Genomic DNA, 26,598 nt, shown 5'->3' with positions numbered 1-26,598 from the left:
GTTCTGATAGAATGAAATGCTGTACTATGGAGACAAAATGAGGGCCCTTCTTGTATAATGAGATGGAGGAGGGATAGCTGTCTCCTGAGAAATGGCTATCCTGAAAGAGGCTTGGGTGTCAAGACAGATAACCATCTGAACTTGAGTTTTCACAGCCTAGCTGTGGCCAAGATTGAAATCCTTGAATGTATAGATGGGGAAATGCTGAGTTGAGTAGGTCTAAGGTGGTTATATAGCCCTATATTTGGCATTGGCATGAGTGTAACCTGAATACTGTATACCATCCTGGTGCTTGCGGTTCAAGAAGGATGTTTAAAAATTGGAGAGACTTCAGAAAAGTGTCATGAGAATTGTTAAAGAATCAGAAAGTCTGTCTTGCAGGGAAGGGCTCCAGAGCTCTGTCTGTTTATTGTAGGAGGGTAAGGGGTGACATGATTACAATTTATAACAGCCTGTATAGGGAAGAGAAATTTGATAATAGAGAGCTCTTCTGTCTGGCAGTCAAAACTGTAATGAGATCCAGTGGCTGGAAGGCTGTAACATTGATACATTTAGACTAGAGATAAGCTGCAAAATTTTACCAGGATGAATAATTAATAACTGTAGCAGTTCATCAAGGGTTGTGATGACTCCTTCATCTCTGGATGTCTCTGAACCAAACCTTTTTAAACAAGAAGCTGTGTTTCAGTCTGGGATTAATTCAGGCAAGTCCAGTGGTCTGTGTTGTGGTAGTGTACCTGCAATGAAGAGTTTTGAGGCAGTAGCTTTTTCTCTTAAGGCAGTCTGGGGATGAATTCTGTCCTTATTTGCACCTGAAGAGTCAATGCTTCTGCCAAGGTGTGTGAATTTTAAGAGTGCTTTGTTCCCTTTGACATTTTTCTACGTTGTTCTCAAAGATCACAAATGGTTACAGCTTGCAGGTGCTGCTACAGCTCTTGCTAGGAAATGTATACCAATGGGAAGTGGATCTCTTTTTTTTCCTGTCATGCTGCTGCTTCTCAAGATTCAAAACCATCGGGAAAGCAGCATTTGCTGTTTTTTCCAGGATATTGCAGTTATGTGTTTGTAAGCTGATGGATGCTCAGTAGGAACTTTTGAAATGGAAGAGATGGGGACACTTTAGCACCTTTGATGCATTGGTCCCTTCTGTTTGCAGTGAGGAGGGTTTGTATTGAACTACACTGATGTATGTTTGTGCTGAAGAATTATCTTGGCCTTCACTTTGTACCTAGCTGTATCCTGCCTGCCTGCCTCTGTGTCCAGCATTTCAGGGGAATACATTAGCAACTGACATTAATGTTGCTGAGAAAACACTGTAATATAGGTGCATTAAAATCGCTAGGGCTCTAAGCACTCTAATCTCTTACTTCTTTATGAGCTTGGTGCTTGTTTTGCTTATATGTCACCAAGTGGGTCATGACTCAAATTTAGCCAGCGCTGTTATTAATGCTGGAGCAAGTCTTCAGCAGGCTATTTTTAGCAGTCAGGGCTGTTGTTGAGAGCTTGCAATTGCTAAAAATGCCTTGGAATGATTTCACAAGCGATACTGTCTGTGGTGGAATTTGCGCACCAGCTGTCTGTCTTCAGGCCAGTTGATTGTGTTGACACGTATTCCCTGTGATTTGTCATCTCTGACTCCCGCTTTGCGATGGCTGTGACAGGCGTGCTATCAGTGTCTGATGGGAGAGAGTGAATGAGGGGGTAAGTGACAGCAGCAGCCTCATTACTGACAGCTTGGGAAACGCTGAGATTGCAGAGAGGACTTTGGCCTTTACCGATACTTGATTTTTCCTTTACCACCCCATCTCGTGAAGCATGCCTCATTGCAGCCATCTTCCCCAGGAAGTATCTGTTCACAGCTGAGGTCTTTTCTTGGATCCCCTCAGCAGTATTTTAAGCATTTTCCTGACTTCAGTGGCTTCCTCCACACAGAACAGTTGCTGAGCTTTATTTTGTTGCTGACGGTGGTCTTCTAGCCTAAGGCAGTGGTCTCATGTAAGCCAAATTTCTGGAGAGACGATGCCCCAAGGAACAAGGCTTAAAGGTGGGACCATTGAACAGTGCGGTTCTGGGTTTGACTTGGCTGCTAACTTCTTGTGTAGTCTGATCATGTTTGATTCAGTTTTCCCATTAGAAATGGCAGGATAAAGGCAAAGTATGAGGTTTGTACATGAAATGATTAAATTATTAAAATGTATTACCTACTGTATATCCTGGGTAGCTTTTAACCTGCAAAATAAAGAAGACTTGATAATAGTGGTAAGTGCCCTTACTCCCATAAACATAATACTACACTGCTGACTATTTTCTTAGTGAAATTACTAGTTCAGTTAGTGAAGTGAAAGGGTGTTAACTCTTATCCAGGGTTTTCAAGGTGTTTAAGTCATGGAAGCACAGAATTGTGGCATGCCTTTGTGTTTTGTGGCTGAGAGGTGAATCAAGGCTTCTGTGTTTAAATGACTATGAAATAATTTCAGTTTTTCTGTTTTATAACAAATCCACTGATGAATGCAAACAGTACAAAACTTTCAATTCAGAGATGTTCAGAGCAACTATTTGCTATTGTCTCTTGAATTGCAATCTGAAATACCCCACCAATTCTTTTGATGTTACACATATGTGAATTTCAAGTAAGTGTAAAAATATGCAAGGAAGGCAAATAGGCAGCCAGTAATGATTTATAACACTGTAGTCTTTTTACCTCCAGAGACCTTGATTCAAATCTTGGCCCAAGTCTGAAGAGGAAATGAGTTTGGTTTTAGACTAATTCTTAGTGGATTTTTGTCCACATTACAAATGATGTGTGGCTTATCTGGCAGTCAGAAACCTTTGAGTAAAGGCTGAATTAGAGAATATGTTTTAATAAGGCTTAATGGGGAGATGTGTCTGTCTGGATGAAGCTCTGACCAGTTTTGCATCCCTTCGTCTTTATAAGCACTGTTTGGCAGAAATTAAAAGAAGGGGGAAGAGGGAGACATAAACCGTTAGTAGGGGGTGTATTCGTCATTTGCTATAGAAGAAAGCACAGTCTCTCATCACGAGTCTGTAATGGTGCTTGTACCATCTTGGTTTTTATACATAATATTGTATTTGTGTTCTTAAGCTCATGAGTTTTGCCACATGAGAGAGCCTCTGTTCTAGCACAAAGAGATCTTTTTCTTTCCATGTCAATCTGAGCCAGACACAGAGTTGTCTGTCCTGAAGGTGAAGGGACTGCACCAGCAGCAGTAAGTAATGCTTGTAAGTCCCATGCACATGGCTCCTAAATAATTCAGTTGGCAAGTAGCTTGCACTTCCACTTGCTCTTTAAAATGAGTGTGTTACCTGAGAGCCTGCTTGAGGCTTTTTGGTTCTGAGTTCTTGGAAGTGATTTCAGAGGGGAAGGTATTTGAATTGTGCCTAGAAGAATTTATGCCAGAAAGAGCTTTTGGAACAAGAACTGTTTGAGACCTTAAGCCATGGGGGTGCTGCTGCGTCACATTGCAAAGGTGATGTGGAGGGCTGTCAGTCCCAGTCCCTGCACAGGGTCTTTGTTTCTGGCTGCTCAACAGCTGGGTTTTGTTGTGGACAAACTTGCTGGAGAGCCTAGATCTGTTTCCTTTAGTGTGCACAAAAACTGGGGGGAGAGAGGAGAAATGCACCACCCTCAAAGGAAAGATATCCTTCTTAGCCCAGCTGTTTGAAAAATGACTTTTATTTCCTTTACTGTTCCCTTTGCACCATCTATGTTCTCTTCTCAGCGCTTTCCTTCTAGTGACTTACCTATTTTTATTTTGGCTGAAGGTTGAGATTAAGTCCATGTGTGTGGACTGTGCAGGTGGCCTCAAATTACGTATTTCAATGTTAGGGAAAGGTCCCAGATTAAATATTCAGCGGAGCAAGCAGCGAGGGGAGGGAAGGTAGGCAGCGAAGGTGTCTTGGACTGAATGAACAACTTGTCAAAAATTCTGTGATGCAACTACCTCTGCTGCCAGGGAGGTGAGCATGGAGCTGTTTTGGGGATTCCCCTGACTCTTTTTGTCACTTGATAAATTTACCTTGTGGTATGAATCCAGACACTTGGTGCTGGGGAATGAAGAAAAGCAGATTTAAGAAGTTGCTTGTTAGCAACTTCAAGTTGCAGTTTTGCAACTGGTTGACTCTGCACTGCACTGGGATCAGAGTGGTCTAAAGCTGTTTGGATGATTGGTCATGTTTAAATTTTAACCTATTAATATGACTGATCTACAAACTAGTCATTTGTACATGCTGCCTTTAGTTTTTTGCAGGTCATTGTGGCCCAAAGGTTCGCTTCAGACATATGTTGGTGATCTCTAGGAACTGACCTACCTGGGTTTTTTCTTTCAGTTGCTGGACAGAACAAATTTGAGTCCTGTGTTTCTTGAACTTGGATATGTACTGGTTCATTTATTTAACAGTTCATACTCTGTGGGTTTGTCTGCTAGGAGGTGGTGTCTGTGATGGAAAGAGAAAACAAAGTAGTATTTCTTAACTGGTTAATGTGAAGGTAAGTGCATCAGGCATTCTAAAGCTAGTGCATCTGCTGCTTCTAAAACAGTCTGTGCCCTTCAGTTATCACTATGAATCTCTGAGTTTGTGCTAATTTATTGGTTAATCCATTTAATCTGTTATAAAGAGATTCAGACCTGAAGTTTTGTGTATTGTTCTTTTATCCTCCCTTAAAATTAACATCTTTCACTCAAATCATAAGGCACCACGACAGATTCAGAGCATCAGGACTTTTTGGTTCCTTTTGATAGAAGGATCTTAGAAAAAGATGCAGTGATAGAAGTTTCGTATTTGGATTTCTAGCCACTTAATACAAGTTCTGACTGATAAGAGTGACTGGAAATAAGTGTATACGTTTTACTGCAGTGTCCTTAAATATCCTTAACACTTGAGCAGAGGCCTGTGAGTTTATTTAAAGAATATGGGAGCATTTGGATTTGGTGACCTTTTTCAGTCAAACTCTGGTAGAGCTTTCATCATCATCTCTTTTGAATGAGATGATTTGACCTTTATTAGGAATTTAAAACCTCTGGACCCAGAAGAAGAATCCAAAAAATCTACTTCTTTCAGAGTAATTATAAGTATGTAGATAGATATAGCAGTACTATTTCTTTTTTTTAATTGGAATAATTTGCTCTATGCAAATATGTGCAGATTCTCAGCGTTATTAAAGCAGGCTCAAGTGAAATAAAATTCTTGGGGTGGTTCTTGTTGAAAGTAGTTGCAGAAGACTAATTTTTCACAATATATCAGGTTTTGTCTTTATTTTCTTCACAGTTAAAATGCTTCCCCGTGGAAACCAGGTGTAGGTAAACCAGCATGGCTATTTACACAAATACCTTAAAAATATGCATCAGAAGAAAAGATAGTCTGTGGCACATGTGTTACTGTGCAGGATCAAGCTTTGCAGGCAAAGATCCATTTTTTTCCTCATAAGGAGGTTACAGGGGTCTTTAAAACAATGAAATCCTGTTTCTTCACTGTTTTCTAGGCCCAAACACAAGGTATATCAGCTACTTTGCAAAAGTATTCTTTGGAGGAGAGAATGAAATCCACACTGCTAAGTTGAGTAGATTCAGCTGGAGTAGATTATTTCTTCTTCCTCTGCTGCACACAAGTACTTGGCTTGCTTGTTTTAAGTCTATAACCCTTAATAAACCCCTTAGTTTTTGCGTGGTTAGCTGTAATTCACAGTTCTCCTTTTTTATTTTTTCCTCCATCTCTGTAACCAACAAGCTGCAGTAATCCTTTCTGTATACCCATATTCATAATCTGTTGTTGAAAGTATTACCCTTTGCTTTTAGGGATCAGGTGTCAAAAGCAAGGGTTTGGGATTCTCTCTTTTTCTTTAGATTGCTGTAGTGGCGGTTGGTGTTGTGGCTTTTTTTTTCATGGGATGTAGGATAATCACTCTCTTCCTTAGAGTAGTTACTTAGCCTGTCTTAAAACTCTGTTGCCTGACGTAATGATTTTATCTTTGTAATGAGCGGTTACTCTTAATAGATAAGAGACAAAAACGGAGAGACTAGGGATGCAGATAAATTATCCCTGTAGGATTCTGCTGCAGTCACTGAAGGTGATCTAACTGTGATCAATTTATAGTTTACAGTAATCTATCAAGTTATGAGCTGCAGAGGCTGTGAGCTGGATAAACTCTCCTCTGTCAGCTGTACTTGCAGAGTGGTAAAGTCCAGCAGAAGCACAGGGAGGAGTAAGATGATAGCTCTTTCAGCCACTGTAATTAAATCTAGCAGAGATGACAGATCCAGAGCATTAAGGACACACCTGTGCATCATTCAGTGCTGAGACTCACACAGCTAAAGGATAATCCAGCTAGGTTGGTGTGCTGACCAGTACCTTGCTCACGGGAGAAGCATCCAGTTCAGAACACCTGCATGGCTGCTGCAGTGCCACAGATGTGCCAATTTTCCATGTGAATTTCGCACCTTCTGTTACACAGACTGTTGTGGTGGTGTCCTGTGGCTGTGGACGGGGTGGCTGGCTTGAAAGGAGGCCACTGCACTTCACAGTCCTGTGATACCGGGCAGCATAACCAGCATCGCTCCAGCCAGTCATGAAATTGTCCTGACCAAGCCCCAGACTTTCTGCCTTTCAGATGTTGGTACTCCAGAAGCCTTTTACTGCTTGTCTGGCAGGTGCTTGTTGTGCCTGAAGCCTTGGGAGGAGCTTTGGTACTGGTTTTCCTGTGATGGTCCTGAAATTTCTATCTCAATTACTTTCAGCTGCACTTCTCTGAGAACTGTGATTCCACAGTACATGCTAAATTGTTTGGAAGGACTACATATGCCTCAGGATCGAAATGCAACAGGAAACGTCAGCAGCATGTCTAAATAAACATCTCTGTCTCTCTTACAAGTGTTTAGCAGCTCTGTTGACAGATGTTTCTATAAAATGTTAAATACTGTGCTTTCCAAACCTCCAAAATGTTTGTAATCCAGTAAATAGAAAAGGACAGGGAAACCAGCTGAGGAAGTTGTGTCAAAGAACAGCAGAGCCCGAAAGATTAGTGGTTTTTCAGAAAGAAGTAGTGAAATGCGGTCCTGGGAATTACTATTTCATTGATAACACTGATTTTTAACATTGTTCACTACTGAGGTGCATTGTTTTAGCTGTGTAAGAGTACAGAAGGCAATAGGGGTTGGTTTAATGCAAGTAAGGGGCTTTGTGATTGTTATGTGAGTTTAATGTATCAGGAGTGTCTACACGCATTTCTGTATCAGTAGCCTGATGTGTTTGTCTACCAAATTTTAGAAGTGCAAAACCAGAATAGAACTTAGTGTGAGGTTTTTTTGTTGATTTTTCCCCTCGTGGATCCCTTGCATTGTCTTAAAATGTTAATTTATTTTTCTAATTATTTTTATTTTGGTGTGCTAAGGGGAGAATGGGCTTATTCAGCTGACAGAATACGACGACACTGTTCTCTGTGTCTTCATTTGTTCATCACACAGTGTGTTTCAACTCAAGCTCAGGGTATTGTTTGTTTAAAAACTTTTCAGTGACTTTGCTGAGACAGTCACAGACATCTCATCCTCTGCTTCTCAAATTCTGCTGTCTCCTGCATGGTGTCAGTACTGCTGTCTCTGTGGCTACCTGCTGAACTGGGTCAGCAAAGTGGTCCGTTTCACTGTGCTGCTGCCCAAAGGTTTGTGCTGGTGCTGTCTCAGGGGCTACTAAAGCTGTTTTAAATTGTCCCACGGGTGACTGCATCGTCCCTTCAGCCAGGAAGGAAGGAGAAGGTCTTCCCCAAGGTCCTTCTCAATAGGCCAAGGCATAGATGGGATGGGGAGCCAGCATGTCACTGCAGAGCACTGGCCCTTGCACCAACACCTCAGTGGCCAGCAAAGACAATTTGTGCCTTAATTCTATGGAACTGGGTGCCTTAGAGGCTGGCGCTGGGTGCCTTTGAGGCTCCCTGGGTGCTTCTGCAGTCTGTTCTTGTTTCAGATGCTTTAAATGCCAGACTTGTGATACTGTGAAGTACCATAAAGTAAGATTAGATAAGGGGGAGTTGCAAGTGTGTGCTGAGGGCAGAGCTCGTGCAAGTTGCCTAAATGAAACCTTTGAATGGGGACAGCAGTGTGGTGCAGGCTCGGTGCTGTGCAGGCAGCAGTGGGGCTGTTTCTCTGTGCCTCTGTCCTCCTGTTTCTTGGCTCTGCGAGGAAGCACTGTGCCAGGCACCATGGCTCCTGCCTGAGGCAGGTGCTGGGATGCTGAAACCAGAGGTCAGGTGTTAGGGGGTAGAGCTGGGGGAAGGTACTTCACTGGGAGTTGTCTCACCTGCATAATTGAAGAAGGGATAATTGGCTTGTTCTGTAAAGCCAGCTGATCTCTGAATGAAAAGCAGGTCGGGTTCAGAACAAAATTTGACTACGTTGTGTAAAATAGTGGGTTTTAGAAGTGTTTAAATATTTCTTTTCCTAACTGTTTTACAGTTGCCAACCAGATTTGCTACTGGCTTAGAATATCAAGACCAGGGCAAGGGCTTAACTCCAAAACTCTTAACTCCTGTTAAGTTTGGCCTGTAAACCTTAAGGCCTTTTTTTACAAGAGCTTATTGTTTGTTTGTTGCAAGATGTACTTATTTATTTGTTCACCTGAATTGCTGGAATAATAAGAAAAAAGAATCAAGGTTAATTCTTTGTTGTTTGTAATAGATGTAATTTGGCTTGATAGCTGATGAACTTCCAGTATTATAACACACACATGAAACTTTCACAATGAGTTTTTGAGGGAATTTAAAATAAGGATGAAAGATTTTCCCAGTGGTATCTTTGGAGAAGGCATAATAAACGTGCAATCTATCAGGATAGTGGAGGATAGCTAACACTAAAGAAAAACGACACTTTAATCTTCAGAGTTCCCAAAGACTCTGTTCTTATTCACGGTTTCTCATTCACCTGATACTTCTTTGTCAAACACCCTTTTTGTGCAGAGGAAGTGACTTTCTGCTGTGCTTGTTAAAAACTTAAACCACGTACAGTTTTCAATCCTTATCTGCAGTGTTTTGTACTGTAATGCCAAATAGGAAACAGTCAGAAGGACTTGTGTGATCCTGTCAAGCATCACAGCAAAGAGGAAGGGCACAAAACCAACTCATGGATGTCTTCACTCTTTAAATGAAAGAATCAAGAATGGTATGTGGGTGTCTGCTGGGCCTCAGTATTTGAAAGTGACCACCTTGATTTGCCCTGTCGCTCTGAGTCATCCCTACTTGGCATGTTCATGTTTTTGTTACAAGATATGTTTTGCACTCTGTGGCTTTGAAATTTTGAATATTGAGGAAGGAGGAGTTGACACTTTCTCTTAAGTTGTGTTTGTTGTAGTGCTTTGTGTTTCCCTCAGCTTCCCAAATCAACGCTTTAATGTGCTCCAAGGAAAAAATAATTCACTGTGTGTGGAAAAAAATACTGCTCTGAGGCCCAAATCAGTGAGAGGACCCAGGGGCATGGATAGTTAAGAAATTCCTTTGAACTCATTTAATAAGGGAATTGTTTAGATTTCAAGCTTGATGTCTTTAAATCTGAAACAGGATGATTTGGGAACCTGTGAACACATTGTTGGGGACAGTTTCCTCCCAAATGACAGCTACAATTTTTAAGTCCCTTTTAATCCCCCAACCTTGACACAGCTGGGTTCTTGGTGTGTCAGAGGATTGTTCACTTGAACAGACTCTCCTGTTGGATCCACAGTGGGATGGTATCAGGCTAGCCTGTGTTTGCTTTTGTCTCCTGGTTTTGGGATGATAATCTTCAGGAAGAAACAAGGTGGATAGGTGGGTCTGTGTTTTCTTAAACTGTAATAACTGTTTTGTCAGATTCCTCAGCGATTCCTGGGTTTTTTTGAGTTGGCATACACTGAGTTCATGATTGTTCTCTCTTTTCCACCACTGTGACTCTCCTTAGCTTGGTTGAGTTAACAGCTGCATAAAACCGTATAGGTGAATACAGAATTGGATGTTAGATGTGATGTGAGACTTCCCACTTGTTTTCTTTGACAGATTGCTATTTGTTCTGTTACCTAAATATTCTCATTTCCTACTGCCAAATCATCACTTAAATGCTGGAAACTGAATCCAGAATAATCTGTGCATTGTGTCCTGGTAGTAGGAGAGAAGGAAGGAGTGGTCTGTGCCATGGCTGGGAGGCCAAGCTTTAAGAAGTTCTAAGCCGTGGAATAACATGTTGGTTTTGACTGCTGTGTGATGCCAGGAGAACGTCATGCAAGAGTGAATGTAAAAACAGAGGTGGAAAAATCAGGCTTTTAAACTCGGGGATTAGCTCTGGGGCAGGGGGGGAAATATGATATCCTCTGCTTCAAATCCACACCAGGAAAAGCATTCTGCAGGTCTTTGGTTTGGGATTTCCCCCCCCCCCCCTTTTTTTTTTAATTCTTTTTTTTTGTACCATTGGCAACAATTTCTACATGCACAACAAATGTTTACCCGGATTTCAGGTGTATAAGAAATTCTCAGCCCTTGCATTGCCTTGAAGTCACTTAACTGGCCTCGTGTGTCCACCATGCTTAGCTGGCTTTGCAGACTGTGAAGCGATTTAAAGTCTGTGTTGCTGCACTGATATGTCACTTTATCTGTCAGCCAGGAGTCTCTTCTGGCCTCTTTGTATACATATGCCCATGCTAGCCAGATGGTGCTGGATTTGGGTGCCATCCAAAGTAGCGCATTAGAAAGGCTAGGTTATGTGTCATATTTCAGAAGCCAAGAAGAGCTGCCAGTTCTACTCTTTTGGTAACAAACAGCTTGACTTAATATATTGATCATGTTGTCCTTGCTATTCTCAAGCTGATTTTATCTAAGACACTTGAAAGGATATAAGGTTGAAGCTGTACAAATCCCACCTGTTGCCTCCTCTGTAACTAATATTTTGTGTTGTGTTTGCATTTACTGTGTGTCCTAGAAAAATCTGCTCTCTACCACCAACATGAAATCCTTTCTTGTGTCAGAAGGAGATTTCAGTGTCATTTGACTGTTGGTTCTCCTGGAGCAAGGTAGGAACTGGGAGATGGAGATTCTTCTAGATTTGCCAGAGGACTGATGGTTGATTTGGGGCAAGTTGCTCTTTATTTGTTCATTTCTCATTCTGTAAAATGCAGATTCCCTTTGTGATGTGCCTTAAGAACTGCTAATGAAAAAGGCCTTGTAAAAGCCAAATGGTTATTTATAAATTATAAAAGAACTTTCCCTCACCTTCTCAGCATGCTGCTTGAATTTTTTTTGCTAGAGGAAGATGTTCCCTAATAGGATGTGAAAGCCACAAACCTCATCTGTATCAATAACAGGGTAGTGCACGGAGAGAGAGAGATGGAGGATGAACTGCCGTTAAGGCACATGTTAATTAACATAGCCCTGCACTCCCCAGGTTGCTGTTTCTGTGGGTGGATCTTTAAGATGACTTTTCTGGGTTTTAAAGCCTTACTATTGTCAGTCTGTGTCTGTAAGGTTTGAGAAGACATTTGCTCCTGGCATCATTGCAAAAGGGATCATGGTTTCTCAGTCATCTGCTCTTACAGATTCTGCTGAAACCTGAGAACCAACACGTAAAATTTTGCTCAGTCTCAGTGGGGACTTTAGGAAATCCATACCCTTCACTGGAAATAAATACCTGGAAACTCCTGTGTTTTAAACTCTTTTTTGCTTTAGTGAGCATTTTTGGTCTGATGTGTGAAAATTCGCCTTCTGCACTTATATCTCCTTTTTGAAATGTAGTATTCTTGATATTGCCTTTTTATCTGCAGGTTTTTTTCTGTCAAAGCAGTCCCTGAATTCCTCGACAAGAGCTGCTTTATGCATAAAAGCAAGATTATCAAGGGCTACAAGAGAGATGCTTTGGCCCGTTGGGTGCTGTGTTTGGGAGCGGGGCCGAGGCACTCAAGAGTGGGAGCAGCAGGATTTTGCAGATACTGGCAGCACTTTGTCGCTTAGCAACAGCCTCTCCAGATGGAGGTGGCAGAGAGGATGCCCATCCCAGGCTTCGCACTTGCGTGGGGTCACACTGCTGGGGTGTGATGTGCCATGGGAACAGGTGGGCACCAAGAGTCTTCTGGGTTACCACTGTGGTGGTGGGAGTTAGAGCTTTATTAATAAAGAGTAGTTCTGAAATGCTTTTGCAGCTCTCTTTCATCTTGAAAGTTCTTTGTATCATAACACCCTTGAGAGATGTGCTGCAACTCTTACCTGATTTTATAAGGGCGTTTTAGAAGAATTTTTAAACTGGGTATCTCACATGCGGTCACTTCGAGAATTGGTGTCAGAGCCTGGTTGAGAAATCGGGATGTGCTTGTTCTTCATTGCTCGTGCTGTTGTAGCAGTGAGAGTTGTTAGGTAACGTGTGTGTGTGTGCGCGTATAATATAATTACCATGTCAGCTTTTCTGTTTCTGGTTATCTACATAAGGAAGCAGATAGCTGGTGGAGATGTCAGCTGTGATGTGGCTTATTAAGAGCTACAAGACAGAAGTAATCACAAGAAACCCTGCTTCCATGCAGGCTGTTCTCCAGAGTCTCTGGTTGCATCTGTTCAGTCTTAACCCCTCTCACATTGACTGGATTTTTTGGTTCTCGCCAAAGGTTTATGCCCATTTGAACAAATAAATACTGTGTGCAACATCTGTATTTCTTGTTCTTGATGTTTACTATTGACAAGGTACTGTGAAGAGTAAATGCAAAGCAAAGTTAAGCCCTCAGATGTGAATTGTGAGATGTACAAGGGCTCTTAACGAATTTGAGTGGGGTGGAAGTTGCTGCTCTGTATAATGTTTGAATTCCCTTTTGCATTTCAAAATTGAGGTCTAGCAGCAAACGGAAAACTTGGCATGAATGCCCCTTTTTCTAGTCTTTGACTGGTAAAGTCTTCTTCCAGACAGGAAGAAAACAGGTCCTACAAACTATTCAGCCTTTGGTTTCAGGTCTGTGAAGTGCAGGTTAGAGGTTTCTGGATCTGAAAACTAAACATTAAGAGAAACTCATAATTTAGCATGGGTTGAGGAGGTGGTTGCAAAGACGCCCAGCTTAGCACTGCTTGGGTGGGGGAAAATCCAAATCCTCTAAACATAATGGAAAGAGAGTGGCAAAGCAGATGAAAAACTTGCACCACTCGCTCTGCATTTGGTGAGACAGCAAGGACGAGTGATTGACGGCACCGGCTCTGCTGAAGTCTTTCTCTGCAGTGGGTTATTGTCCTGTCAGCTCTGCCTGCCCAAGGCCTTATTTGACATGCTTGGATAAGTGGATTGCATCATTTTGATTCTGCACGTGTTCTTCTCTCTACAGCTTGCTGTTTTTGTTCGCTCTTGAGCTGTAATTGTCTCCTGTCCTGGTGGAGTATTTGCTTGGTTATTTCTTCCTCAGTGGCAAGTGAGATTAACCAGACAAAAGTACAGTAACTCCTTTCTCTGAGGAACATTAATGAATGTGCTGATTTATCTGTTCCTTCTTGTATCACATGCTGCAGACTGATGTACCCAAGAACTGGCGTTGTCATTTTTCAGTCTTATAGAAGTCTGTCTTCCCATTAGTGCTGCTCTTGCCCTCTGTTTCTGGCTTTCAGTTTCATCTCCCAGAGGAAACTGGGATGAAAATGAGAATGAAATACGGGTTTCCTCTTTAAAAAGAAAATAAACGAAGCCTTAAGGGCTTCCTATTGGAATGTGATGGGATTGGACTCCTATCTCTTATCCTTTGAAAGTCCCAGCTGGAATTATTTAATGTCAAAGCATGGAATTTCCCAGTGTGAAATTCATTGCTGGCTAAGGATGCACTGGGGATTAGAGAGACATCACTTTGCCAGGGTAGCGTTGCTGTCACTGCAGGAGACCTCACTTGCACAAAGGGACGTTGCTGGTCTGTCCTGCTTCAAAGCTGAATCTTGGGGATGAGATTCTTCAATTCCCATTGAGGTTACATGCTGTGTGACTGACAGCTGGATTTGGGCGGAATAAACCAGAGTGGGTAACACTTTGCACTGCCTGGGAATAGAGAGAAAAAAATGAGAGGCAAGAGCAGAACATAATTTACTGATTTTCTTGCTTGGTAATGGGGTAGTTTGCTAGTGCACTTTCAGAATTTCCCTAAGACCACTTTGCAGTTGGGTGATTTTGCTCATTTGACTGCATGACAAAAGAGTCAGATTGGATGATTACAATGATTTCTTGTGGTCCAAAATTAAAATAAAATAAAAATCTATGGTATGGAAGCCTGATGTCTTGCAAAGCTTTAGCTTAGGTAATAACATTCTGCTTAGGAGTGATCTCTTAAGTTTTGGAGTAGCTACTACAACTACTACAAAGTAGTTGTATAAAGAAAAAATGGGAGTATATTCAGACAGTACATTGGGTAACCACTAAATGCCTTCCCCCCACCCCGATCAGAGATGATTATTTTAAGTAGGCATCAATGTCTGTATGTTAGGGATCTGTAAAGCACTTAAGGAAAATACAGGCTGATAGCTGTATGTGCACTGACTGGTGTGGTGTTAACAAGGTGCAGCACTGTTTCTGAGACTCATAAATCAGCAGTTGTTTAGGTGATGGAGGGAGAGAGAGGAGCAACTGTCACGTTAAAAGAATAACCTTTCTGGCCTCTTTTTCTAAACTGTTGATCTCTTTATAAAAGAGGATTTGCCCTGCTGTTCTAATAAGAGTTGTAAAATAATATATGTGTAATTAGAATTTAATAATGATTTCTGTGACTGGATCTACAACATAAGCTGGTTCAAGTGATTGTGTAACCTTTGCATTGTGTTCATTATCTAATGTTGAAATAACAGCTGGAAGTTGAGAGACTGACATGTAGTTTTAAAATTACAGAGCTTGAAATTGCTGCTGTCTGTAAACATACGAAAATCTATTAATGACCTTTGAGCTCTCTGACTGAAAATGTTTTGTAACAGAATACATCAAAATTGCCTGCTACTATAGTGTATGTTTCGCCTTTGTCAGCAATTGCCTAGAATACAAATGAATATTTCATTCCTGACTCAGATATTAGAATATTTGGAACTATTCTAGAAAGCCCTAAGGATATAGGGAAGCATTTGGTTGCTTGTTGTTTGTTCTAGCAAACCAGTTATAGAGGAGCTATGAGCACGTGATGTACTAAGCCACTCGACATGGGAGAACAGAGCTGCTGGCGAGACTGACAGCTGTAGATCTCTGTTGTACAATGCATTTCTCTAGCAGCGTGTTTGAGGATGAGCAAGAGTGATGAGGGTGGCACAGATGCACTGTCCTGGACTTTTCCATAGTGCATGTGACATTTAGATGTTTAGAAAGGCATTTCTCTCCTGCTAAAAGACACCTCAATCAGAGTTTTCCCCTTAGGTTGTAGTAATATGCTATGGGCAGCTGTTCCTGGAGATAGCCGGCTTCTATGTATTTCTTGCTCTTGGATCATTTATATTTATTCTTTTTTGTTTCCTAGCCAGAAGTAACTACCAGGGGACTAATTATTTAATACACGTTCTAGACCTCATGGCAGCTGAAGTGAAAATTGTTGTCTACCACTGAGGGCAACTGCAGATATAGTAAAAAAAATGCCTCCTAGTATCGTAGTGTTTAAACATAAATTAATTTATCATGCAGCACCAGGGATCAGGATATGGGTGTTTTTTCTTTTGGAAACTCTCACCCCTGCAGTAGTTGGCAGAAGTGAATTTGCGAATGTTCATCTTCTTTAGTGCAGTGTTCGTTGGCTCTGTGCAAGCTGTGTCAAACTGCAGTTGAAGCTGAGCTCCCAGACTGCTCTGCTGTTGCTGAAGAACATTCATACCTCTGTTCTGGAGTGTCTTGGGGAATGGCACCCTTCCTAGGAGGGTGGTAATAGAGAGTGTAGGCTGGAAGCAGAGTCTCTAAATGTCCGCAGCTACTTGTAGAGTGAATGTGTTTGAGGGTGTCACTGTGTGGGAGATTTGTCTGGAGCTTTCATACTGTAAGTGATACAGCCTTAAGAGCAGAACATTTTCATGTCTATGTTTTAAAAGTATATACCATAAAATTAGTGGAGATGACACATGTCGTTGGATCAGGAATCCTAGAAAACAAATTAGAACTTTGCATTTGTATTTAGTGGGTGGAAGCTTTGAATTACTTAAGAAATCAGGCCTCAGGTTCTTGAATTCATGACCAGGCTACCTAAGGTGTGTCTTTTAAGTCTCACGGAGGAAGCTATTCGCGTGGTGGTCAGAACAGGCATGTGTGGTTGCTGTATACTTTGCGCTGTGAAGATCAAAACTTTTGATACAGAAGTAGAGATGTAAGAGACCAACTGAATCCCTGCCTTTGGTAAATGAGCCATATGCCCAGCCCATCTGCCCAGCCAGGTTGGCTCAACACCATTTCCAGAGTCCAGCGCATGGAAGCATGACATTCGCCTCTTCCCCTTTTGTTATTAATTTGAGAGAGAGCCAGTATTTCTGGGCATTACTGTCCATAGTAATAAATAGACTGGAAGCTTCTTTTACTCCACAGTGACTTCCTGTTTTTTCCTGACTAGTTTAGCTGAAAATTGCTGATGGTGAAAGCATCCAGCTGCTGTACCAGTTTTTGTGCTGGTAGGACCCTCATGCCTTTTTCTTTGGCAGCTTGGGGCCAGCTGGTGCAGCTGGAGACTGGGGCTTGTGTTACCTTCCTGGCAAGATTAGAAATGAGTGATGAAACGGCCACATCTGGCTTCAGGCAAGGAGCTGCTTCTTCAGGTCCTAATTCTGTCACTCAATGGGAGCTGTTTGTATTCAATAGGAGTGCCTGTTTAAATAATCTGGAGAGAAGGGGAATTAGTTCAGATTAAGTGTTTAAAGGCTGCTCTGTAAACAAGCTTGTGATTGTTGCCTATCAGCAGCATGAGCCCAGCAGTGTCACTGAATTATCAGCACACTTGAGGAATGTCTTCCCAAATCACTGGACCTGGAGTGCGTGCATGACTGTGCTGCTTACTTGCTGGATACCGTTCGGCTTCAGCCAAAATGTACTTCTACCGGCTGTGAAAGCTGGGCAAGTTGGCTTTGTGGTGCACGAACAAGCAGCACCTTTCAGCCCTCCTACAGCCTGTAAAACCTGGGCAGGCTGGGCTTGCAATGTGCCTCATTTCATCTACCTGAAAATGGTGCCCCCGCTTCCCTTCAATCATTTAAGCTCCCTTGCTCTCTGACACACTTTCCACTGACAGTAATTCTGTGAGCACTCACTGGGCATTTACTGCCATCACTAGAGGAAATACTGATGGCTGAAAATGGGATCATTTCCTTTCTGATGGACAGCAAGCACCTGTGGGAGTTTTAATAGCTGTACAGTATGTCTGTAAGTAAGTAGTGAGGAAGACGGGTGCAGTTCTCTGCAGTGAGGCACCCGCAGGCTCTGAAGAGGAAATTGGAGGAGAGGGAGAAAGCCACGGCTGGCTTCCAGTCGAGCTTGCAGAGTGCAGCTTAAAACAGCAGATTTTGTGTATCCACCTCCCCCGATGGGTGATGATGGAGAAGAGTTTATACCAAGGACATGGACGACCATGTGCTCACATTCATGCAGATTCCCTTGACCTCTTACAAAAGAGAAAGTATTTGCTGTACACATTCTTACTTTTGCTGTCACCTAAATAACTGTTAAGCTCTCTGTTTCCAGATACTTGGTACTACTGTGGAGGCAGAGGACTGTTTTTTTCTTCAAGTAATTGAGGAGGAAGCAAACAGCAGGAACCACTTTCTCCCCAACTTTTTAAAACAGTTACTGCTCAGCACTTTATCAGTATTTATTCAGGCCTTGTGCAAGGAAAGAGCATTCAAAGCCATCAAATCGTTGTGGATTGAAATGCATTTAAAAGTAGAGTGATACTGACCTTCCCTTTTTTTTTGGCTACATTGTGTTGAGGTAACATTTGTCCAAGGTGTCTCTGCTTGGTACAGTGTCTGGAAGGTCCTAGCAGCAAAGGTCTTAATTCATGGGAGATGTAACAAGTGGGCATTTAGCAGAGTACAGGCAGCTTGCTCTTCAGCTCTGACAGGTGACAGGAATGCAACCTCTGGTAATAAATTTGGCTGTTTCAATTACAATGAGTTTCTTGGTTCATCTACTTTAAAGTTAAATCATGTATCATAAACCTGCAAACCAGTGGCAGCTTCAAATGTCTTAACATTTCCAAAGCTGTCTTGTCAAAAAGTCATCTTATTCTTGAGCTAAACACGTGACAGGGTCATAGCAAATGTGATGCATTTTAAAAAGCAAGACCCAAACTCATCTGGAATATGTCAGCTACAAAAGGAGAATAGCAGTCTAAGGTTAAACAAGCAAGGATTTCATTTGCAATCATTTTAATTGATATTGATGGCGTTGCTTGGATGTGGGGTCAGAGCAAGAAAGTCACTTCACATCTAGACTCTTCGGGGGTTTTTTTCCCTCTAAAAAAGTTGTAGTGGCTTTGGTGGAAAGGCTAGGAGCTTGAGTTACATTTTTAGTGAAGTTCTCAGTGGGAGAGAAGAGAGGGCAGGAAAGTAAAACAAACAAGTGTGTGTTATATTACAGGAGAAGTGACAACTTCCCCATCCATGAAAATTGCAGCCAGCCGGCTGGAGATGCCAGCAGAGTGCCTCCCAAGGCACTCTGAGCTCTGGGGAGGTGAAGCTGGGCTGGCCTGCTGCCAGGTGGGGCTTCCAGCGAGGAGCTCTGTGCCGAGCTGCGGGCCAGCCTTACCTCTGCGCCTCCTTTCCCTTTGCTGCCCTCACTGTGTACTTTTTCTACCCCATAACTCTCTAGAGCAGAGCTGTCAAACAACTTCTCCTCTCCCACTGTTCAGGTACGCTCCTGCTCCTTTTTTAAGATCTTCACTTGCATTTGCTGCCTGCTCACCACGTTGAATTCAAATGTGATCATCTTGGTGTGGTCCTACCTGATACCCTCCGGTAGAGTTACTTCTTATCACATTCCTTTTTTCTCCCCTTTTTCTCTCACTATTTACCTCATTTCATTTGCCTGTTGGCTACTGATCTTTTCATGTGCTGGCTCCTGTTCTTGCAGTGGTCTCTCTCTCTATGGACCCGTCTTCAAATCTGTGCCTTTAAAGTTAATTCCTTTTGTGTATGTTTGTCATGTATATTTCCAATATTATCTTTCCATTTGAATTACTGTCTTCTGTGTCACCTTTATGCAACTAAATGGACAGTAGATTTTCCTTCGTAGCGGTCTGGTCTGTATTTGTAACATGCTTTGCCTACTTAGAAAGCACGAGAATATTCAGTCAGCATTTGTTTCTACGTTGCTGTTCTATAAACTGGATATCAGGTCAATAGGAATATTTTAAAAGTAACCTAACTAAAAATAAATCTGTTTAAGTTCCTCTCTGAGCCAGGATCTCTCCCAGAACTATTAAACAAACATGTTTGACAACCCTACTGCTAATTGCATGATAAAGTTGATATAAGGATAGATGCTGCTTAGATCCTCGGGGGCTTTTCCATTGCAATTTTGCTGAGAGAAGCTGAAGACAGAAACAGTGACAAGCAGGGTCAGTTTTAGAGTCAGCAGTGGCTTGGTTGGTGGTTTGGGGTTTTTTTAATTATTTCCTTTGCATGGATCCTTCTCCTGTTTGATGTTCAGTGGGATATTTCACATTCCCTTACTTCAGGAATAAGTGCTGCATTGAAGAGTTGTGGAGAGAGAAGCTGGAGGCAGTTTCCCTTCTGGGAAATCAGCCCATATAATCTGAAGTCGGCAGAGACAGGCTGGCAGGAGCGGAATGCAACCAGTCCTTGGCTGCAGGTCTGTCTGAGCCTTGCAGTGTCCAGTGGGCCCTGGGGACAGGGGATTGTAAATGGACTTGATTTTGCACCAGGTGCATTTCAAACTGAAACTTGAGGGCTGAGGGTTGTTATTTTATTAACCATAGGTGATTTTTTTGTCCTGCGCACGCCAGCAGCACACTTGATCTTTTTCATTTAGCTGTGTGGGTTTTACACTTTTTTCATGTTCTTTAAGTGTTTCCCATGTATGAAAGGTATTTACGACCCCAGCTTCCCCCTACATGCTTTCTGAGATCTCAAAGTGCTGTGTAAACTCAGAGGATTATGGTAGATTTTGAGCTGGCCTGAGCAAACAGGCAGTAGTAACTGCAGCCAGTGGATGACTCTGGATGTGAGCTTGCACCAGGGTCCTCTAGAGCTGATGGTTGCTTCCTGATCAGACAGACAATGTGGAGTCCACTGTGCAGAAATGTATTGCTGTAGCATTTTAGGGGTAAGAATAGTCTCATTCCAGATCCGAGGGCTGTGCACCTTCATTATTCGTAGCTTTATTTCTAAACTGAGCAGTGTGCCTTGGTGACAGAAGAGAAATGGCTTTTCAGGGAGGAGTCTTCCAAGTGATTAAGGATGTTGCCAGCTCCACCACAAGCAGAGGTGTAATTACTTAACTTTGGGTTGGGCCAAATAGTGATGGGGGGGGGGAAAAAAATCACAGACATTTTTATTATGGACTTTCAAAATCTGTTGCAGAGTCTAGGCTGAGGTCTTTGCCCGTGCATCCTCACAGCTACTGGTGTGCAAAGTATTTCAGGTAGAGCAGCTGGAGGAAGTACCACAATTACGTTTTCCACTGAAGTGTCCCTTGGTATCTTGGTACATCGAAATAAGCAAATGGGGAGATAGAATCTGTATGTTTCATGGAGTAACTACCAGGAGAGAGGCTCTAAAGAAAGGCCTAATTCTTGCTTATTTGTAACCATGCAGCCAGTTAGAACCATCTGCTCTCCATCTGCAGCCCAGACAGACAAGGGGCTGCAGATGGAGAGACTGTAGCCTGCCCTGGGAAGGTGTGAGAGAGATTCCTAAGTGAGGACAGGTAGGAGACAGCCCTGGAAGCAGAGAGTAGTAAGGAACAAAATAGTTTTGTATGTTCTGGAACAAGATTTGGCAATCTCCTTCCTGGAACCGAGAAGAGAGAATGGGCCTGGATCCACCAGCCTTCCCTGGAGGAGGAGATTTACTGGCCCTGACAGCAAAGGTAGCCAGGTCTGCTGATGCCTGGGTTGGGCAGAAACCACAAGGCTGGATATGGAGACCTTTTGACTTCAGGGCTTGACTTCATACACTGTGGCTGCGTGAAGCCCTAGGCTTTTACATGATGCGCAAAGGGCAAAAAAACCTGCTGGTCTGGGCTTGTCTGCGGGGAGGGCTTCAGTGGAGCTGTTTGTCAGAGGCCGGTCTCACCTGCCAGCTGGGATTTCTGGATTGAAGTCAAGGTGCATCAATAAACGTTGGTTCACTGTAGTGATGTGCTTTATATTCTGTATGTGTTTAAATTTTCCAGCTATTGCCTGTGCACAAGCACAGATGCACGTCCAAAAATAGTAAGCTCTTGTGCTAAGTGAGGTCCCCAACTTGGAGGTCATAAACTTTAGTAAAAGACCAATTGCTGGAAGGCTCTTTTAAAAGAGTAAATAGAAAGGAAACAAAGGAGGCAAGGACAGAATCCCCATTAGCCCCCTCCTGCTCTCTGACAGAGGCTGCAAAGAGGTCTGCATTTAGCAGCATAGAAAATAGCCCCACTGTCACCCTCTGTCAGAAGGGAGAAGCTGAGTTCGGTGTCCTGCGCTCCCACAAAAAGCAAAGTCCTGTGAGCTGCTTCCTCTGCTGAAGTGGTGACGAATGGGACAGTGCAATAGGCTCTCTTGTCATGGGGCTGAGAAACTTGGCTTCTTCCCTGCAGCTGCCCCAGATGTGCTGCAGAGCTGAGGATGCTTCCCTCCGCTTTCCTCCTGCCAGAGGCAAGCAGCAGCCTCAGCTATCAGGGCTTGGGTCTTAATTCACGGCTGTTTGGAAAGTGCTTGAGATTCTTGGACGCAAGTGGCACTACAAGCGAATGCATTATTTCCTTGGCTTTGATCCAGTTATGACTGTATTCCCTGAATTAATTTTGCTAGTAGCTCAGTGATGAGACAAACCTTAAATCTCCAAACAAAACGGGGATAAAAAGCTAAATTTCTAAGTAGGGAATTTTGTAGGATTCAGCAAGGGGAAAAACACAGATTTGCAGACTAGTCACGTGGTGAATTGTCTAAAACCTGCAGTGAATGTGTTGTGGGTACTGAGGGAAGACTTTCCCTAAGGCATTAACAGAGGCCCAGTCACCGTGTGAAGCCAGTTAGAATTTGAACTAAAATGACCATTTACTGACTTTGAAAGCATCCTTAAAAGTGAACATGACACTGAGCTGAGCCAGCAGCGCGTTATTTGCTGGTGCTTTCAGGTGGTGGCTTCCCCTGCCACAGCCCGCTTTCTCCCTACCAGGGGCTCATGTTTCTTCATGCAGCATCTTCGGTGCCTCTGCTGTCACATTGCAGCTGCATCTGGCTTTATGAAGAAGTGCACATTTTTGGTGACTTCTGTTCCTAATGTTTTGCTGAGTGTCAGTTAACAGATGTCATTTCTATTGCACTAGTTTCTGATTAGTTACTAAAGCTCAGCGTTTTGATTTCTATCTTAGCAACTTCCCAGTAAATAGGACAGTGTGACCTTTAAGTGGCGTCTCGAACTGCTTCTTTTAGAGTGTTATCTTAAAGCTAAAAACCAAAGTGAGCAACTAAACACTAATTGGTATTCCTTGTTTTATCACCTCACGGAGTATAATGCCAGAAAATAATTTTCCTTGCTCTTTCACTACTTATGGCCTTGGCAAGCTGAGCTGTGTTCTGGAGACAGTGCTACTTTTAGTTTTGGGGCGGGGGTTGTATCTTTGGGAGTTTTGCAACTTGCTGTATATATGTGTGCTTTAAGAGGAGCTGCTGAGCATGCAGGACCCCTGTGTAAGGTGTATAGAGATTGGGTGCTGGTGCTGGCTAATTGTCTTTCAGCCTGGGTTGGAATAGGAAACAGCTGTACGTATTTTATCATCATGATTCAAATTTCAACGTCTTTGTGACCCTGAAGTGTCAGTGCATCATCTCACTTCACAAGGAAGGGTAACTTTAAGCAGTGAGTAATTTGGAGTGGAATCAGCATGTTGCACACTGAGGCAGTCAATTCACTAATTAAACTAGAGGGGGAGGAAGTAATCTAGAGCAATCAGCAGGGCGTTTCATCCCAATTCCTAATTTTCTTTTTTGTTGGGCTTTAGTTTTTGAGAGACTAGAGAGCTAATGATTTTCATGAGCTTTTTTGCAGTGCTGAAAGTGTGTGTGTTGTCATGAGTGAGTTGTATTGCAAACTCCATTCATGTAGGATACAAATATCCATGATGTAATACTTCGAGTCAGAAGTGAGGCATTTAAAAAAATTTCTGTGGCTGAAGCTGACAAATTTTGACATGGTAAATGGTGTTTTTAAGGTATCTCCTCATGTGATGTATTTACCTTGCATAAAAAATAATTGGGATAGAGATTCTATAACACATTCCAAAAAGAGTTTAGTTTTTACCCTTGAGCATTTAATAAAAGGCACTGAGGAAAAAATTTATCTAGCTGTAATGAACTAACATCATTGTGACTTGGCATATTATTTCTTAAATGCTTTCTGTGTGGTGTGTGTAGAGGGAGAGGTTGATACATTGTCACCAAGAGTTCAGCTTTCAGCCCTCAAAGATGCCAGAGATAGCAGTAGTAATTCCTTTCTGTGATCTCACTTCCTATGTTAATCATCATGACATGACATACTCGCTTTTAAACTGTGCTTAGGATGTACGTTATAGTCCTGATTCAGGGCAGACACTTAACACTTAGAAGTGTTCAACCTCTGTTATGTGCTTAGATCCCATTGATCTTGGCGTGCTTATTGAATGCGCGGTAGGCTTTAGAAGTGCATTTCTCCATATGAATGCTACTGTGAATCAGACTCTCAGGCCCAAGGGGGGTCTGATATGTTGCTTTCTGAGATCAGAAACAAACCAAAATAAAAACCACCTCTGTTTCAGTTGAACAGTTAAAAGCTTTTCTTCAGGATGCTGATTTGTTCATGTGCTGTTGATGTATGGTTCCTGAATTAATCTGAAGAAAACTCATTTTCATAACCAGTACCAGCATCTCTGAAATTAATGAAACACATAGCCTGGAGAGTGTTCATCCTAATCTAATCTAAAATTACTGTTTGCATTGTGCGTGCCTAATTATTCATCTTAAGTCATGTCTGGAAAGAACATGCTGTCTTGTTTGTGCTTTTATTCAATATTTGTACTGCTTAATGCTTAAAAGAAGTCTCAAAGAACCTAAAGAACTTATTTTTTTTTCTCCTTCCTTTACAGAAGGACATGTCGCTAAAGCCTCAGGAGCGGAAGGAAAAATGGGAGAGGCATCCAGGAAAGAAACCTAGAGAGTCTGAAAACTGTGTGTCTGCTGAGCCGAGTGAAAATGGCCACAACAACGATGCTGGGAGCTCTGAGAGAGAGGCAGAAAGAGGCAAAGAACGGATGAAGAAGAAACTCCCCTTGAAGCTATCCAAACAGGTAGGGAAATTATTTCTCCTCTGAAGTGACTGCATTATGACATTGGCCACTGTGAAGTGTTGTCCTGCTGCTGTTGTTAATGTAACTGCCTTCTCTGCTAACTGTGCTGGTGAAAACAATGTCTCTTAAGAGACTTCTGGCCAAGTGCACAGGTCCTGTGTTGTGGGCAGGTTTCATAAGCTAAAATGGAAGATGAGGTATACTAGCTAATCTAGGAAGGAAGGAGCAAACCTCCCTTGTATCCTGCAACTTTGAGACAATGTGGTAATCCACACCATAGGTTTATGGCTCTTACACAAATAGAAATCATCAGTCGGATCATAGTTTTCTTTGGGGAAAGGCATGCTTGTTATGTGCACCTGGGAAGTTGCAAACATGAATATGTCTGTCTCATGAATCAAATTCATGTGCCCCCAAAACAGTATGTTGCGAAGGAGAGACTATTCAAGTATTCTAGAAGTGAAAAGTGAGTTTGGAGGAAGTTGTGCTCTGGGGAGTCTTTTCTCTGCACTCTTCTAAAATGTTGTAGAGCATTAATGAATTAAGAGTTGTCATGCTGGAGGGGATGATTGTGGAGACTCCCACCTGAACCACAGTGTGTACAGAGCCAGGGAGATGACAAAGAAGAGGCAGTATGGCTAGCAGGCTATTTATCACTTAACTGCTGCTCTGCAGGGGGATTTTTGGTGTCCCAGTGTGCATTCATGGTTTTGAAATCTATGTGGCACAGCAGCCTGTATCTGTGAACAAGCTCTTTCCTAGTTGTCTGTCAACATGGTACCAAATGGCAGCCCATGGGAAGACCAGTGTACTTGACCCTCCAGCATTTGTTCTGTGCTAAGAAGTACACTGATGAAAAAAAAAAAACAACAACCACATCTTCTGTTCTGTGACACTAGTTCCGTATGCATGCCAGACAACGAAAGATTGAATTGTCCAGTTATTAGACATGGGTTTTTTCAGGCTTTAAAAATTTCAGGATTTGAAAGGATGGTTAAAGTTATCTAATGTAACCCCCAGCATAACTTCACCACCACACACTATCTTTTGTGATTGTGTTGTAGCATATTCATTCAGAAGGGCTCATCAGGTTGTATCTTAGAAATTCTAATGGTCTGCTCATGGCCGCATTCTTCTGTTGGCTAATTAGCAGACTTCTGTTTTCTTCCTTTTTATTTAAAAAAAGTAAACAGTTGGATTTCTTCCCTGCCCATGGCAAGGGAGCTTGGAATGGGATGATTTTTAAGGTCCCTTCCAACCCAAACCATTTTATGATTCTATGAATTCAATACAAATGACTTACATAAAGATGTTAGTACTTTTCTGCTTGTAAACATTTAGGTAGCAAATCATGTAACCATGCACTCCTACTAAAGTATTTGCCAGGTTTGTTTTCTTTTAACTCCCCAAAGTGATACCAGATGTTTTGGTTTTAGACTCATCAGTATGTATGTAGTTAAAATATATCAAGTTTCTTGTTTGCTTTTGATAGTAGTTGAGTGATGGGGTTTCAGTTCCCCCTTTGGTTACGGATGCAATGAGTTTGTGCACAAATATTCACTCTGTACAAATAAAAATGACCTTTTATTATGGGTGAATAGATGCACGTTTTAGTTTTGATGAAAGTTTGAGCAACTAGGATCCTTTTCTTGTAATCCAAACCCACAAAATGCTAAGCATGTATTTCAAAAGAGGTCCCTGGCTTTGGTATAAGATGTTTAGAAGCGGTAGTGCTGGATGGTTATTCCTGCCTGCTGCTTATACCAGGATTATGGTATTGTACTACTTCAGCTCCTCTGTCTTTGTAAAGATGCTGTTGTGTCAGTTTTTTTTATTTACATGAAAAAGGCCCAAACATGAGTCCAGTGACCCTTGCAAAGTATATGTAAAGCTGGCTCACTTTCCACTCTAGCCCCTGGAGTAACCTTACAAATGCTTATGTTGGTGCAACTGAGAGTGGTGCAGTTGGAGTATGGAAACAAGGAGCACTGCAGGAGGTCATTAGATCTCGATTGCCACCAGTCTCTCTAACATGAAAGTCTGGCTTCAGTAAATACTGCCTTTCTACAGGTGTTAGAGTTGTTTCTTCAGGTCTGAAATTACGCTGCAGGGGGTTCGGTACATTTCAGGTATTTACACTGTT

The 26,598-nt window shown here is 42.3% G+C and overlaps 1 protein-coding gene across 16 annotated transcripts in view; it reads left to right on the top strand.

The window, feature by feature from the left end:
• The window catches only part of FBRSL1 (fibrosin like 1), a 548,072-nt gene that overhangs the window by 125,888 nt on the left and 395,586 nt on the right, over nt 1-26,598 (top strand). For all 16 annotated transcript variants that reach the window (XM_037376317.1, XM_037376275.1, XM_037376290.1 and 13 more), the window contains exon 2: nt 24,255-24,455. In XM_037376317.1, coding sequence (XP_037232214.1) covers nt 24,255-24,455 — 201 coding nt within the window. The remainder of the gene's footprint in view (nt 1-24,254; nt 24,456-26,598) is intronic.

The sequence above is a fragment of the Falco rusticolus genome, chromosome 1, assembly GCF_015220075.1.
Source record: "Falco rusticolus isolate bFalRus1 chromosome 1, bFalRus1.pri, whole genome shotgun sequence".
NCBI lineage: Eukaryota > Metazoa > Chordata > Aves > Falconiformes > Falconidae > Falco > Falco rusticolus.
The sequence above is the reverse complement of the archived record's forward strand: the minus strand, read 5'-3'. Positions and strand labels throughout refer to the sequence as shown.